The sequence below is a fragment of the Poecilia mexicana genome, unplaced genomic scaffold (genome assembly GCF_051168715.1).
Source record: "Poecilia mexicana isolate PSO_F unplaced genomic scaffold, ASM5116871v1 scaffold_2, whole genome shotgun sequence".
In the NCBI taxonomy this organism is placed as follows: domain Eukaryota; kingdom Metazoa; phylum Chordata; class Actinopteri; order Cyprinodontiformes; family Poeciliidae; genus Poecilia; species Poecilia mexicana.
In genome coordinates this window covers 29415498-29429445 of record NW_028263371.1, presented here as the reverse complement: position 1 = coordinate 29429445, position 13948 = coordinate 29415498, and the positions used below count along the sequence as shown (strand labels likewise).

Sequence of the window (13948 nt, the reverse complement as noted above, 5' to 3'; positions counted from 1 at the left end):
TAAAGCAATTTGGTCTTCTTCACTGTAGTGGTGTAGAGTGCCATATAAATGATTGATTGGTTATGAAGAAACATTATAATAAATGAACAACACTGCAGATTGAATAAAGGCATCCTTAAGATTTTATTTATATTTCTCAGCAATATCGAATAAAGCTGCTTCACAGAGTGGAAACAATGTAATGTATACAACAAGGAAAAGCTTAAATTATAGAACAACAGAGACTTGTGTTTCAGGTCAGATGGAGGTGTTCAGCAGACGGATGGCTCGTCGACCGCAGCGGCTCCCTCTGTGAGAGCTTTGACACACTTGGCCATGGTTTGGGAAGCTCTGCTGATGGAGTCTGAACAAAGAAGAAGAACGTTTGGTTTGGCACATGTTTTCATTTTGTAGGGTTTTATTAATTCATTGAGATTACCGGTCATATAGAAGTCCTTAGCGGTGATCTGAGGTGGCACCAGAGGAGCTGCAATGAGGTCCTGATTTACAGTCTGGGAATAAAGAGAAAAATTAGGAAAACGTTTGTGTCCGAGAGCAAGAAGAGGAAGAATCGTTTCCAACCTTTGAGAGTTCATTGGCCTGTTTGAAGTAGTTCGCCTCCTCTACATCATCATAACGGACCAGGTTGGGAGAGACCTCTGCCAGCCTGGATCGGACCTCTTCCAGTGAATCGTAGGGCAACGTCACACCCGCCAACTGCAATCACAACAAACGCTCATAAAAATGTCGCTAAAGAACTTCTGAGTATAGATAGTGGACTGACTCTGACCTCAGAAATAGCTCTGATAATTTTCCAGTCGTCTCTGGCCATGCCAGGCGGAGTGACAGCCAGCTTGGTGTGCTGGCTGCGGCCCTCAGTGTTGACATAGGTACCATTTTTCTCTGTGTACGCAGCACCAGGTAGGATGATGTCTGCCATAGGAGCTCCCACGTCCCCATGATGGCCTGGAGGGGTGAAAATTCATCTTAAAAATCCCGGAATGGCTGAAATATTTGCCGTGTGTGCTTTCTTGTGTGCATACCCTGGTAGATGATGAGGCAGTCCTTTGGCAGGTCGGCTCTGGTGATGCAGCCAGCATCGGCTCCGAGCAGGAACAGGACTTTGGGTGGATTCTTCCTTATTGTGTCAACACCGGCCTTGTAGCCTAGATCTAAGGCAGCCACCTGACTGGCCACTCTGCGCACAAAGCAACACTTACAACCTCATGTTTGTCATTCCACATTGATCTACAGCCTTGCAAAGCCGTACCTGTGCAGGACGTTGAGGACCTTCCAGCCGTTATCCACCCCGCTGCTGGTCCTGGCGTTCTGAGCGATTGTGGAGACGGCGCTCAGGATCGCAGCACCGTCTTCTCTCTGCAGTGCACTGCTTCCCACAACCACCACCGGATGTGTTGCGGCTGCGAGGACCTGCAGACGATGAGGAAAGGAGAACCTATATAGACCAGGGATATGAGATGTCCACAATGATCCGAGCGAGTTTGTGTGTCAGTCACCTGACTGAACGGATGCGTGCCATTGGCCAGCTCCTTCAGGACTGAACTCTTCTCTCCCAGGTGCTCATATGTATAAGTCAGATCAACCTGGTGGCCCACCAAGGCAACACGCAGCTCATTGTGAAGCCAGCTGCATACAAGAAAGAAGAAAGTCATGCAAGGCCTTGAAAAAGTATTATGTCAAGCACTTTCAAGGACTTTAGACAGAAATTAATCACTTACCTCTTGCGGATCCTGGCGTTGAACAGCGGAGCCTCATAGCGAGGGTTTGTTCCCACAAGCAGCAGGACATCACACTCTTCGATGCCGGCGATGCGAGAGTTCAGCAGGTAATTGGAGCGCAAGTCGGTGCTGAAGAGAGAGCAATGATTCAGCGCCGTTCGATTTTAGGAACAATGTGAAGTGAAAGGGAAGTGGAGCCTTCCTCACCCTGCTCCTGCCATGGGGAAGACCTCCTCGGTGCAGAGGCTCTCAGAGTCGAGTCTGTTGAGGAGATCTTTGAGGGAAACCAGAGCTTCGGCGTCCGCCATCCCTCCTGCGATAGCCGCGACCTCGCTGCCCTGAGCGCTCTGGAGCTGTGCAGGTAATCACATCAAATTAGAGCATGTAGCTAAACAGAAACCAGTAGAGTAAAGAAAACTTACAGCTCCTGCAACACGAGTGAGAGCATCCTCCCATGTGGTTGGCGTCAGCTGACCTGATTTGTCCTTCACCATGGGTTGGGTCAGCCTCTGCCTCTTCAGCCCATCGTAAGCAAACCTGTGAACACATTTAATTAATTGATTAAACATCTGTGGGAGGGGGACAAGTTCCTGTTTTGGTGTATTGGTGCATCACCTGGTTTTATCAGAGATCCATTCTTCATTAATGTCTTCATGCAGCCTGGGCATCACCCTCATCACCTCACCTCCTCTTGTGCTCACCACGATGTTGCAGCCCACAGCGTCCAACACGTCGATTGACTCAGTTTTCCTGCAAGAACGATGGAAATGAACAGAAATGTACCGTTTTGCATGGTCATAGAGGAGCACTAAACCCTGTTCTACCTCGTCTCCCATGGTCTGGCGGTGAAAGCGTAGGGTTTGGAGGTCAGAGCCCCGACAGGACAGACGTCTATGACGTTCCCGGACAGCTCTGACATGAACATCTTCTCCACGTATGTCCCGATCTGCAGCTCGTTTCCTCTTCCCGTTGTTCCCAGGTCTTCCACTCCGGCGATCTCGCTGGCAAAACTGGGAAACAATTCAGAAAAACAATGATTGAATCCTTGCCGATCAGCTGACCTGGTCAGACGGATGTATGGTTGACTCACCGGACGCAGCGTGTGCACTGGATGCAGCGGGTCATGATGGTCTTGATGAGCGGTCCGATATTTTTGTCCTCAACTGCTCTCTTCCCTTCTGTGAAACGGCTGCGGTCTGAGCCGAACTGCATGGACTGGTCCTGAAAACAGATTTCACTTTCCTAGCATCTACGGCTTAAGATCCTGATAAAGTCTTTCTTGTGGACAGAGGCAAACTTTACCTGCAGGTCACACTCTCCACCCTGATCACAAATGGGGCAGTCCAGTGGGTGGTTTGCCAGCAAGAACTCCATCACACCCTCTCTAATGGGTGACACGTTCACAAAGTTTATTTGCCATCTTCTAAATCCTAAAAGCATTGTACTGTGAAAATCACACAGTGGTCATTAAATCCTGTACCTGGCTTTGCGTGTCTTTTCCGAGTTTGTGAGGATATTCCAACCTTTCATGACGGGCATGGCACAGGCTGCCACTGGCTGGAGAGCACAAGCATACCCACATCTGTTATAAACGTTGTCATAAACCATCTCAAGGTGATGCCAAGTAAGTTTAATACTACTTCACATTCAGCCCAATGTAAAAATACCTTCGGGGCTTTCTCGATCTCCACAAGACACATCCGGCAATTTCCTGCAACTGAGAGACGCTCGTGGTAGCAGAACCTCGGGATCTGAATCCCTGCTTTCTCACAAGCCTGAAAAGAAAACCAATCAGCCATTCAGACCTCAAGAAAGAGCTGATATCTGTATTGGCCTGATCATAATGTCTCTTTCAGCTGATCAAAATAATCATCAGTTATTACATTTAGTAAATACTTTCAAATGAATCACGACACACAACTCTTTTAGTTTGCATCAAACCCGTCTGAGGATTCTTACTTGCAGGACTGTGGTCCCAGGCTCCACCTCCACTGGTTTCCCATCCACAAACACTTCCACCATGTTGCTGGCAGCACGCACAGCAGAGCGCACTAAAGATGCACAAAGAAAATGAACGATTAGCTAAAACTGCTTCACTTGATCAGCAATTACAGAAACAAAATATTTGACATTTACTACTATGCTGCAAAAAAGTAATCAATTTTTTGCAGCAATAAGATAAAAAGATGTGATGTTTGGCAATAAAACTTAAATAGTAAGTGTTGTTGGATCTTACTGGGATTGGAAGGAGCCAGGCTGCCCTTTGCAGCCCCGGCAAGAGCTCGACCAACTGCTGGCAGTCGCAACATGACGCTGCAAGGCAAAATACTGAGGTTTATTGTGACATGCAACAGAATACACTGCATTAAGAAGTGAAAAAAAATAAAGAGAAGATTTGTTTATTAAATTTCCAGAGATTCAAGTCATTTTCCTAGGTTTCAGACTGTTCCTGACTCAAATGCATGAAGTTGCTAAAACATTGTAGACATCTGAATATAAAACATTAATGCTTGACAGAAGTCAGGTGTTACTATCAAACTAAAAACAGGAAGATTAAGCTGGTTAACAAGAAAATTGAGAGGGATACTTTTTAGTCATTCTTTGTTCCAAAATATTATTGTAAACGTGTTAAGACTTGAAATTGTATTCATTAGTAATCAATGACAAGAAGAAGCTCTTGTAAAATGATAAAAGCAGAACAAAGCAGAGAAAGGCGAAAGGTGCTTAAAAATGTCTCTGACAACTGCAGCATGTGCTGTAAAAATAAGTAATAGAAGAAGTAATACTGACTAATGAAGCTGGTAACAGAGAAACATTATTAGTCTGAATCAATAGTTAGCTCCTGTCAACAATAACAAGTGTCTTTGCGCCCAAAGTAAATTACCTGACGTTTCTCCGAAATTTGCAGGGGTAAGGACGGACTTAATGTTATTCTAAGTTTTTAAAATGCTACTTAATGAATAACGGGCTTTATTTAATAGAACATGATGTGGTTACATGAATCTCCCAGGGAGCTAATAACGTTAGCTAACATACTCAAGGACACTGACAGTGAGGGTTGTTACACGGAACCAAAATAAACGCGCTTCAAAATATATTTTTTTCATCCGTCTTCTGCTTGCTTAACATGTTTGTCTGCACCTGCATACATGTAAAATGTGTTGTTGGTTCTCACCTTTTGCTATTTGGCCTTCTCGACCAGAACAGCGGTGATGTTAGTTATTTCACCGGAGAAGCGACTATGGCGTCAACGGAAACGCTGTGGTTCACTTCCGCTATGCATCCTGAATTTTCACAATAAAAGTTTCTTTACCTATTAACTTTTTTATTCAAGACTGACACTATCTGAATTATGTTTAATAAGTTTTATGCTTATTGGACAATTATTATTATTATTATTATTATTATTATTATTATTATTATTATTATTATTATTATTAATGATTTTTAAAATATTTTTCTCTATGTGTTTCACGAAAGAGGATTTTAAAAATCTATTCTAACTTTATTCTCAACGTTCTGGTTTAGAGTGTGTGTAATGTAAGTAGTGAGTTGAATGAATGGCTTTCCTATTAAAGTTAAGCTTTGCAGGGTCCATCACATTTTTTATACCAAGACAGCCACGCAGGCTGTCCGCATAGATTTTTTAAAATTTATTTAATTTGCCTATTTATTATTTGCAGAATTCTGATTTTAATCTCAGAATTTTGACTTGATTTGGCTACTTAGCAGAATCACCTTAAACCGACATGTTCCTCCAGAAAGTGAGTTCTGATCCTGCGCAACATTGATTGATCTGCATTACCTTTTTTGGAAACGTGTGTGTTATGAAGTATGAATTATGGAAAAGTTCTTAAATTATTTCTCATCGTACTTTTTAAAATAACAAAACATGTTTAGATATGTAGGCTTTTGAGATCTACTATATTGCACTGAAATCTCCTAAATTGTGTCCGAAACTCTTTGTTTTTCCTAGATTTTCAGCTTGACGCAACAGTTCCTCTGTAATGAAGCCTTGTAAGTTTTTAACACACATTTTTTTACTAGCACGCATCAGGTTTCACTGATAACTCTACGGGAAAAGGGGTTGTAGAACGACTGGAAATCACAGACTACATTTCCCATGATGAACAGGGAGAATTTACCGGAAGTAACTACGTGTGCACTTTCGCGACAGTCCAGGAAACGTTTTCCAAGCAGCTACAGAGTCTAGAAGGGTAATTGTTTGTTTTCGAGGAGGATTAAACCAAAATTAGGTAATTATTCATTTGCCAAATGATTTTTTGTTAATTAAAATATCAGCCAGGTGCCGGTTTTAGATAGAACTAGACAGGCCCTCTCTAATTCTCAGACTTGTTAGCAACAAGCTAGGTAGCTGGTGTTTGTTAGCAAACAACGTGAAATAAAAACGATGTATAATATTTTATGGCTTGTGAATGAGTATATTTTGATCCAGTACAGTCAAGAAGGGATTTACTGGTATATATTACTGGTATATATATTATAAGAGATGCATAATTCGTAGGTTTTGATTAAGCATTGTATATATAGCAGTTGGAGCTCGTGCTACCTCTCTCATTTAGTTTTTAGCTCCTTATTAATGGTTTCTATTTGATATAAGTATCATTATTTGAGTTGTGTCTGAGTCACAATGCGAGTGTAGACATGTATAATGCATGTAGCTGGTTATGTATTATGATATTGTACTGTTGGAGAAGGTTTGTAAAACATGATACAACTATACTGCAGATAAATGTTCTACAAGATTTATGTAAGCTGCTTTTAAACTTAATGTATGTGATAACAATACATGTTCATTACATTTACAGTGCAACTGGTATGCAAGTAGTATGGCAAGACAAAAGTGACGTGAAAATGGAGGAATCCCGCATGAGAGAGTTGTTAACTCAGATTTTTGATTGCTGCCTTTCTAAACCTGCCGTTTTCTGATTTGTGTTCAGGCACCATGCTGCCGACTACCTCGCCACAGAGTAACGGCGACCCCAGCTCCAGGGATGCTGCCCGTCACACAGCAGGTGCCAAGCGCTACAAATACCTACGGCGACTTCTCCATTTCAGACAGATGGACTTTGAGTTCGCCTTGTGGCAGATGCTCTACCTGTTCACGTCGCCACAGAGGGTCTACCGCAACTTCCACTACAGGAAACAGACAAAGGACCAGTGGGCAAGGGATGATCCCGCATTTCTGGTCCTTCTCAGCATCTGGCTGTGTGGTAAACCTGAACTTGTTGCATTTGATTAATAAATTAAACATTTAAATTAGCGCAATTCACATTTCTTTGTTTTTGCAGTATCAACGATCGGTTTTGGTCTTGTTCTGGAAATGGGAGTCGTGGAGACTTTGAAGCTGCTGCTGTGGGTGGTCTTTGTCGACTGCATAGGTGTTGGTCTGCTCATATCAACCCTTATGTGGTGAGTTACCGTGGTGATTAAAAATACCAAAGCGATCGCTGATAGACACGCTAAAATGTAATTTTCTTTTCCAGGTTTATCAGCAACAAATATCTGCTGAAACACCCGAGCAGAAGCTTTGACGTTGAGTGGGGTTACTCATTTGATGTCCATCTAAATGCTTTCTACCCACTTCTAGTCATTCTGCATTTTCTGCAGCTTTTCTTTATCAACCGTGAGTATGTTGTTTCCTTCTTGCTGTGTTGCACTGTGTGGATCTGCAGACATACTCTTTATGTGGATCTGTTGGGGGGTTTTTTTTGTTTTTGTTTTTCACAGATCTCGTGGTAATAAACTCAGACTGGTTCCTGGGTTACTTTGTTGGGAACACTTTGTGGCTCATCGCCATCGGTTACTATCTCTACATCACCTTCTTGGGCTACAACGGTGAGACTTATGCATATCAAATTGATTCTGCCTTGCAAGAAACAAAAATGTCTTTTTCTGCCACAGGGTAGAATTTAGGTGAAGGTGTGTTTTTAACGGTTTCTTTCTTACAGCTCTGCCCTTCCTGTCGAACACTGTGGTGCTCCTCTACCCCTTTGCTCTGCTCGGCCTCCTCTACCTCCTCTCTATATCTCTGGGCTGGAACTTCACCCAAGGTCTCTGCTGGTTTTACAAGTACCGAGTCCAGTAGGAACCTTTTCAATTTCTAATCGGATGCAAGCTGGTTCCAGATGAACTCAAAACAAACAAAAAGAAAAAGAGAAAAAGTCTCCGACTTTCTGTTTCTAGCTGGATGTTACTGAGAGAGACTTCTGGCTGACTCTTGGAGAACTGAGACTCTGGCTTGATTGAGGCTGAGCTGGCTCCTTTTGGTTGTGTCAGCTCTTCTGTTGAACTCCAGTAAACGGCGACGTGTTTGTACTTTCTCCAGACAAAAAAAAACCAACTGGACAAACCAGACCTTCATCAATGTCCTCCTTGTGTGACTGCTGAATTGTTGTAATATAAGCCGAAAGGTGTCATTTTGAAGAAAAAAAAATGTTGGTTTTTAGTTGTGTTCAAAAAAAACAAACAGATAATTCTGCTTGATGAAGTGGAGACACATGGGATGCAGACGTTTTTTTTCTTTTTTCCTTAAGTTGTACATTCCAAAGCACTTTCAATAAAGGGTTTTATTAACTTAAACTACCTCAGTTTGGGTGCTTGGAGGAGAAACCCACATCTCCCTGTAGTTCTTCAACATGTGTAAGCCTTCTTTCTACTGGGGATTTTTAAAAACAGTTTTCTTGTGATATTCATTGGAGTTCCCATCAAATCTCTGGAATGTCAATGTATCAGCACTGATTTAAACCTTAAGAATTGATTGAGGTTCAAGTCTCTTCTGACTTCCTTAGTTATCATTGAATCTTCGCCTGAAGGGTTTTTACTTAAATTGTTTGTAATAAATTATCTCACTTTTGCATTATGGAGGATCATGTACAGGATTTTAAAGCAAAAACAAAAGAAATTTGATGCATTTTAGAACTGGAGTCTAACATAAAATGTCCAAAAATTGAGATCCTGGGAATACTTTGCAAATGCACTGTAGCATCATAACATGACAAGTTCATGCAAGAAAATAAACAAAAAAAAAACCCCAGCTCACTTGCTAAATATGAACTAATTTATACTTTTAATGCCAGATTCAATTAACGTTATAAAACCCACACAGATGAAGGAAATCTTAATTATGATCATAACGAAAAGTATTGGCCAAAAAGTTGGAACTGACAGAAAACCTGTTTCAACAGGCTGCTTCAGTTTCAGTGGTTGCAGCTTGAAATGATTTTAGGTTGCCACGAAGTGCGAGTGCAATTTATTTCAAAATTGATCAAAATTTACCTCATTACTAGAAGCCAGAGAATAAAAGCTTTGATTAGATTTTTTTTTAGATCTTACAATCACAGAAAAGGTGACGGTCAAGGGAGTTGGTGTATTCATAAAAACACAAAAAACATCTTTATATGAAAGCAGAGGTTTATTTTGCAACTATAGTTCTGCATCCTCCATCCATTCGTTTCTGTTCATTAAAAAGAATGAATCACAAAAATCTGTCGGTAGAGGAGAAAAAAAAAAGAAACATTCACACCGTTGTACTGTCTTAATGTTAAAATATAATCCAGAGCAACCAATTGACAGGGTTAAATTTTAAAGTTATAGAAAGACAAAAAAAAAAAGACCCAATCAGTTGTTAACGTTGCAAAGTTTTTTTTTCCTCTTTATGCAGATTAATGCAGGCTGAAGGATTCTGAAAAATGTTTGCTCTAAACCCAAAAGCTCGTTTCAGGTTCTCCTCGTGTTTCATGGTGATGTTTCTACTTTACGGCGTCGTACAGCATTTTCTTCAGCTTCTCCAGGTCAACTGTTTTCATGATGACGGCCTTGTGCTCCTTCTTCAGGCACTCTATGTAGTCCAGCACCATCATACCCCGGGTGTGTTTCCCATTCAGCTCCACTGTCACTGCCACCTGCCGGAGGAATCACTTTTAACCAAGCTGGGATTTAAAAAAAAAAAAAAAGTAACGACAGCGACGGAGGCTGACCTTCTCACTCTCCGTTATGAAGCCGTCGTCGACCGCAGCGGCAAGCGCGAACACGTCGCAGGGATTAAAGCCTTGCCCAGCTATTACTTCTTTTTGATACTCATCTGAACGAGCTTTCTGCGCACACATTGAGCAAGACAATGCAGCTGCTGCAAACAATCGCAAAGAAATTGCGTTATACTGAACTTACCTTCATTGAAAGCTCTGATATCTTCCTGATGAAGGCAGCCTTCTCTGTCTTTACGGACAGCCACTCGTCCCAGAAAGACTAGAAAAATAATTTAAGTAAATATTTAGTTGCATTCAATTGTTTCCATCTTTTTATTAAAGCCCACATGACATTTGTCACACATTTAAAACTCTCCTGCGTTCTTATTTGAATTGTATTCTTGCCTATCTTTGATTTTAGTGATGCAAATGGCATTTTTACAGATTTTTTTTTTTCTTCCAGTTTTCCAAATGCCTTTTAGACTACATAGAATAATTTATGTCCTTTGTTCTAATTTTTGAGAGAACGTGATGCATCAAGGCGGGTAGAATTTCTTTTGTTCCATTTTCCTTCTCTCAAACCTTATGTAAGTAAAATAATTAAATAATTAAACAAGAATTAAAGCAGTAAATCTTCTTATTCATTGCGTTTGTGTTTTAGGTCTCACCCATGGGAGGCTGTTCCTGCAGCTGAACTCCCACGCAGCGATGTAGGTGGGACAGGTGTAGCGGTCCAAAACGATGAAAGCCGCTTCAGGGTCGGCCACAAAGTTGAACTCACCACACGAAGTGGTGTTACCCCGAGCTGTAAGCGTGGATAAAGCAGGTGGGTAAATAAAAGAGTCTCCAGGGGTTGAATTTCTATAAAAAAATAAATAAAAAAAAAGTTTGCCCACATTCGGTGTTTCCTCCCATGATGTAGAGCGCTTTCAGATTTTTGGGGAAGGAAGGGTCCAGCTGCACAGCGACTGCAAGGTTAGTCAGGGGTCCAGTAGCCACAAGGATCACCTGCAAGCCACGATAAATATAAATTTGGAGCTTGAGGCGGACCGTGCCGAAGGCGGTTTTGCGTCTGTGGTGACAAAAAAAGCGTGATTTTCCCACCTCTCCTGAATTTTCCCTTGCAATTTTAAGCATCGCCTGCGCAGCTGTCTCCTTCTGCAGCAGCTCCACACCTGGAGCGTCTGGGTCTGGGTCTGGGACGTCCCCCAGTCCGTCTTTCCCATGATAATCCGACGCATGCTGCTTTCTGTCCAGCAGAGGCTTCGAGAAACCCTCATAAACTGGAATCTGTTGGACAGAGCGTGTAATTGTAAAACATCCAGCAAAGTGAACAAACCAGACTAACGAAACCTCTGTGTCGACGTACGTCCAGCCTGTTGCAGACTTTCAGGACTCGCAGGGTGTTTGTGAGGACGTTCTCCAGAAGAGTGTTGCCATGGGTGCAGGTGATCCCCAAAACCTCCACATCTGGAGCAGTGAGGGCGATCATGATGGCCTGAGCATCATCGACTCCAGTGTCAACATCAAGGATCAGCTTCTTCATTCTACAGTAAATGTGTGTGTATATTATAGTCCTTTTTGAAAAGTGCCGATAGGACTTCACAATTTTTACAGAAAATTTGATTTGACATATTTAAATGCAAAGTTTGCATAAGTATTTTGACAAGAGATTTGAAAACGGCCATTTTAATGCATTTTAACATGAGTGCATAACACTAATGAGATTTGAAGCATTTAGAAGCACAACTGATCTGATGATGTAAATCAGGTTCCATATGTAATTAAAATTTGAGATAAAGTTTCATTATCATTCAAGTGTTGAGTTAAAATTCAGTTTTGCATTTCAATTTATATCTGATAATTAATTCGAATTGTATTTAGATTGAAATTGAAACCTGCTTTATATCTTATATCTGGGCAAAGATGGGTTTAAACATCAATATGTATTATTGGAAATGCATATCAATTCTGCTGCGTATAACTTTGTCTGCAGCGACGTCTGATTCACAGGTGTAAGCAATCAGGTCGCCATGTTTACGCAGATTGCGGAAAACTCACTAAGTAAGGCAGACTTGCATCATAAATAACTTGGACTGCTGTGGTAGCGTGCAAAGCAGCTGGATGAACTGGATAAAATTGAGATAAATTCTTCTTGTTTTAGTTCAGGGTGCGTTCTTTATTGCTTTAAATCACTTGGTTTTGTTTTGGAGGTTTCAGTAAAAGAACAAGCATTGATTTTACATTTTAAGTGTAAGAAAGTAATGTTTAAAAACTGTCAAAGAACCATGCAGTAATTATACATTACAAGCTTGTAAGGTAATCCATTTTCTTATAAATTTCGTTGCTGTTTGAAATGGGTGTTGTTGACCAAACCCAACCATTACCCAGTTATACCAGTTCTGTCAGGATGAATTGGCCAAAACTCCAGCAAACAATAGTGAGAACCTTGTGGGAGGTTATAATATTTGACCCAAGTCAAATATTGGGTTCAAATCTGGATATTAAGAGAAAGTCATTTAGACCTTGAAGAAAGCCTCCTACCCATTATTGTGGCATTCTTGTTTTAAAGCACCATCTCCTTTTGGATGCTCCATTAGTTGCTGGTAACATGCATTTTTATGCATCTGAAATTGTGAGAAAAAAAACGTCATATATTTTCAGTGGGATGGCATCCAATATGAAAGTTACAAATTATCCTGCACAGTAAATCTATATAAAATTACCAATAAACAGTAAATGATGTAAAGGCAGGATGCAATATGCCACTCTAATCTAGATCTTGTCAACTAAAATGACTCAAACTGCTTCTTTTGCTCAGAACAGAGGCAGAACCAGTCGGCACTAACCTTGCTGACCTGGAAGACGATCCCCTCCCTCCGACTGAAATACAAGGAGAGAGAAATATTTTTTCTTTTCCACCCTACGTTTAGGTTGGAATGTGCTACACAATTCCCTCTGGCTGCAGAGCAGCACAGGTATAATGTCACAGCTCCTCTAAAATAAAGCCCCCAAATCGCGCACTAGGGTGAATGTCCCCAACCCTTAAAAGGTGAGGCATTGCATCGGTTTTGCACTATTAAAACTAATTACATTATTTATAGCTTTTTTTCCCCCACATTTTTTTTAGCTGTTGCTATCATCCTAAACATGTAAAAAAAAAAAAAACAATTTAAATACACCAATAGTGGTGTGGATACAGGAACATTTTACTGTCATAAATAATTTCTGCTACCTGATCACTCCAAGCCGAGTTGTTTTAAGATGCCCTGAAATGATCAAAATAAAAGTCTCACCTGCTGAGTGAAAGGACCAAAAAGACGAAGAATGAGGAATGGCTTGGAAAGCGACTGAGTGTCGCTTTTATAAAGAACAGCCCAACCTTGAGAACATGTGAGAAGGAGGCAAACTCCACCCTTATTTATTCTTCTTACGTCAGGAAACATTGTCTGGCCTTTAAGTTGCTTTCATCATGTTGAATAATGTGAAAAAAAGTATTTGCCCCTTTACAGATTTCCTGTTTTTAATCATAGTTACACTTAAATTGAATCAGCTTTAATGTCAAAGATAACCTGAGGAAATAGAAAATATAATTAACAAGTTGCTTCATTTGTGAAGGGTAAAGCAGTAAAGCAGCCCCACATCATCACACTGGCATCACCATGTGTGTATATAGTATACAGTATATATAAAATATGTAGTATATATAAAATTCATTGAAATTACTATTTGAAACACTTTCTTTTTGTCTCCCCAGGCTATTTTTCCTGACATTATGATGTATTTGATCTGAAAGAATAAAAAAAAAATCAAAAGAAAAAATCTGAATGGGGAAATACTGCAGCGCTGTAGATTCAAATTGGGTTTTAAATTGATGTTACATTGTTTTTGCCCAAGAATCCTGCAAGGACACATTCCTCTGTCAGACATGTAGAGACACCTTCTTTATTTACTGCTGAAAATGCAGCAGGATTCACACGTAAGAATTTTTTCTTAAAAATTGCAGAGCATCTTTGTTGGTAAGGAAAAAAACAAAACAATGAGCCAAAAATGAGAGCAGGTGCAACTCTCTTTTTTAACTTAAGTTAATTATTTAACACATCTGCCATTTATAAATACCTGGAGCTCTATAAATCTTTGCATGGACATACAAATTTTGCAAAGGTGAAGGGAGACAAGACAGAATTGGCAACGAAGAACATTCCTGTCTAATTAAAACGGAGTATACTCTCTTCCATGTTT

General features: G+C 40.7%; 3 protein-coding genes across 3 annotated transcripts; 1 reads left to right on the top strand and 2 right to left on the bottom strand.

Moving 5' to 3' along the window:
- Positions 1 to 99: 99 nt before the first annotated feature.
- Positions 100 to 5003, bottom strand: ndufs1 (NADH:ubiquinone oxidoreductase core subunit S1). The gene is made up of 19 exons (XM_015001544.2): positions 4894 to 5003; positions 3955 to 4031; positions 3678 to 3769; positions 3386 to 3493; positions 3199 to 3275; positions 3021 to 3102; positions 2809 to 2939; positions 2543 to 2728; positions 2334 to 2468; positions 2141 to 2255; positions 1926 to 2071; positions 1719 to 1847; positions 1497 to 1626; positions 1250 to 1410; positions 1023 to 1177; positions 770 to 945; positions 562 to 696; positions 419 to 491; positions 100 to 343 (listed from the first exon to the last, which is right to left on the bottom strand). Exons 2-19 carry the CDS (start codon positions 4025 to 4027, stop codon positions 252 to 254), a joined length of 2196 nt encoding a protein of 731 aa, XP_014857030.2. The 5' UTR covers positions 4028 to 4031; positions 4894 to 5003; the 3' UTR covers positions 100 to 251.
- Positions 5004 to 5843: 840 nt separating this feature from the next.
- Positions 5844 to 8321, top strand: unc50 (unc-50 homolog (C. elegans)). Its single transcript, XM_015001549.2, has 6 exons — positions 5844 to 5974; positions 6680 to 6952; positions 7031 to 7151; positions 7226 to 7365; positions 7470 to 7577; positions 7691 to 8321. Exons 2-6 carry the CDS (start codon positions 6685 to 6687, stop codon positions 7825 to 7827), a joined length of 774 nt encoding a protein of 257 aa, XP_014857035.1. The 5' UTR covers positions 5844 to 5974; positions 6680 to 6684; the 3' UTR covers positions 7828 to 8321.
- Positions 8322 to 9134: 813 nt separating this feature from the next.
- LOC106907188 (nucleoside hydrolase-like) lies at positions 9135 to 13061 on the bottom strand. The gene is made up of 10 exons (XM_014972775.2): positions 13003 to 13061; positions 12556 to 12589; positions 12251 to 12333; positions 11076 to 11253; positions 10811 to 10996; positions 10603 to 10714; positions 10375 to 10511; positions 9909 to 9986; positions 9719 to 9835; positions 9135 to 9643 (listed from the first exon to the last, which is right to left on the bottom strand). Exons 3-10 carry the CDS (start codon positions 12331 to 12333, stop codon positions 9491 to 9493), a joined length of 1044 nt encoding a protein of 347 aa, XP_014828261.2. The 5' UTR covers positions 12556 to 12589; positions 13003 to 13061; the 3' UTR covers positions 9135 to 9490.
- Positions 13062 to 13948: the final 887 nt, after the last annotated feature.

What these genes read in the sequence shown, in the direction of transcription:
- ndufs1 (XM_015001544.2), bottom strand. Translation starts at nt 4,027, where the DNA reads ATGTTGCGACTGCCAGCAGTTGGTCGAGCTCTTGCCGGGGCTGCAAAG. An exon ending in CAGTGCACACGCTGCGTCCG is followed by an intron (nt 2,729 to 2,808) that starts GTGAGTCAACCA and finishes ATTGTTTCCCAG; the next exon opens with TTTTGCCAGCGAGATCGCCG. An exon ending in AGGCCAATGAACTCTCAAAG is followed by an intron (nt 492 to 561) that starts GTTGGAAACGAT and finishes CTTTATTCCCAG; the next exon opens with ACTGTAAATCAGGACCTCAT.
- unc50 (XM_015001549.2), top strand. Translation starts at nt 6,685, where the DNA reads ATGCTGCCGACTACCTCGCCACAGAGTAACGGCGACCCCAGCTCCAGG. An exon ending in TCTCAGCATCTGGCTGTGTG is followed by an intron (nt 6,953 to 7,030) that starts GTAAACCTGAAC and finishes TTGTTTTTGCAG; the next exon opens with TATCAACGATCGGTTTTGGT. An exon ending in CTCATATCAACCCTTATGTG is followed by an intron (nt 7,152 to 7,225) that starts GTGAGTTACCGT and finishes TTTCTTTTCCAG; the next exon opens with GTTTATCAGCAACAAATATC.
- LOC106907188 (XM_014972775.2), bottom strand. Translation starts at nt 12,333, where the DNA reads ATGCATAAAAATGCATGTTACCAGCAACTAATGGAGCATCCAAAAGGA. An exon ending in AAGTCTGCAACAGGCTGGAC is followed by an intron (nt 10,997 to 11,075) that starts GTACGTCGACAC and finishes TCTGTCCAACAG; the next exon opens with ATTCCAGTTTATGAGGGTTT. An exon ending in CAAGGGAAAATTCAGGAGAG is followed by an intron (nt 10,715 to 10,810) that starts GTGGGAAAATCA and finishes CGTGGCTTGCAG; the next exon opens with GTGATCCTTGTGGCTACTGG.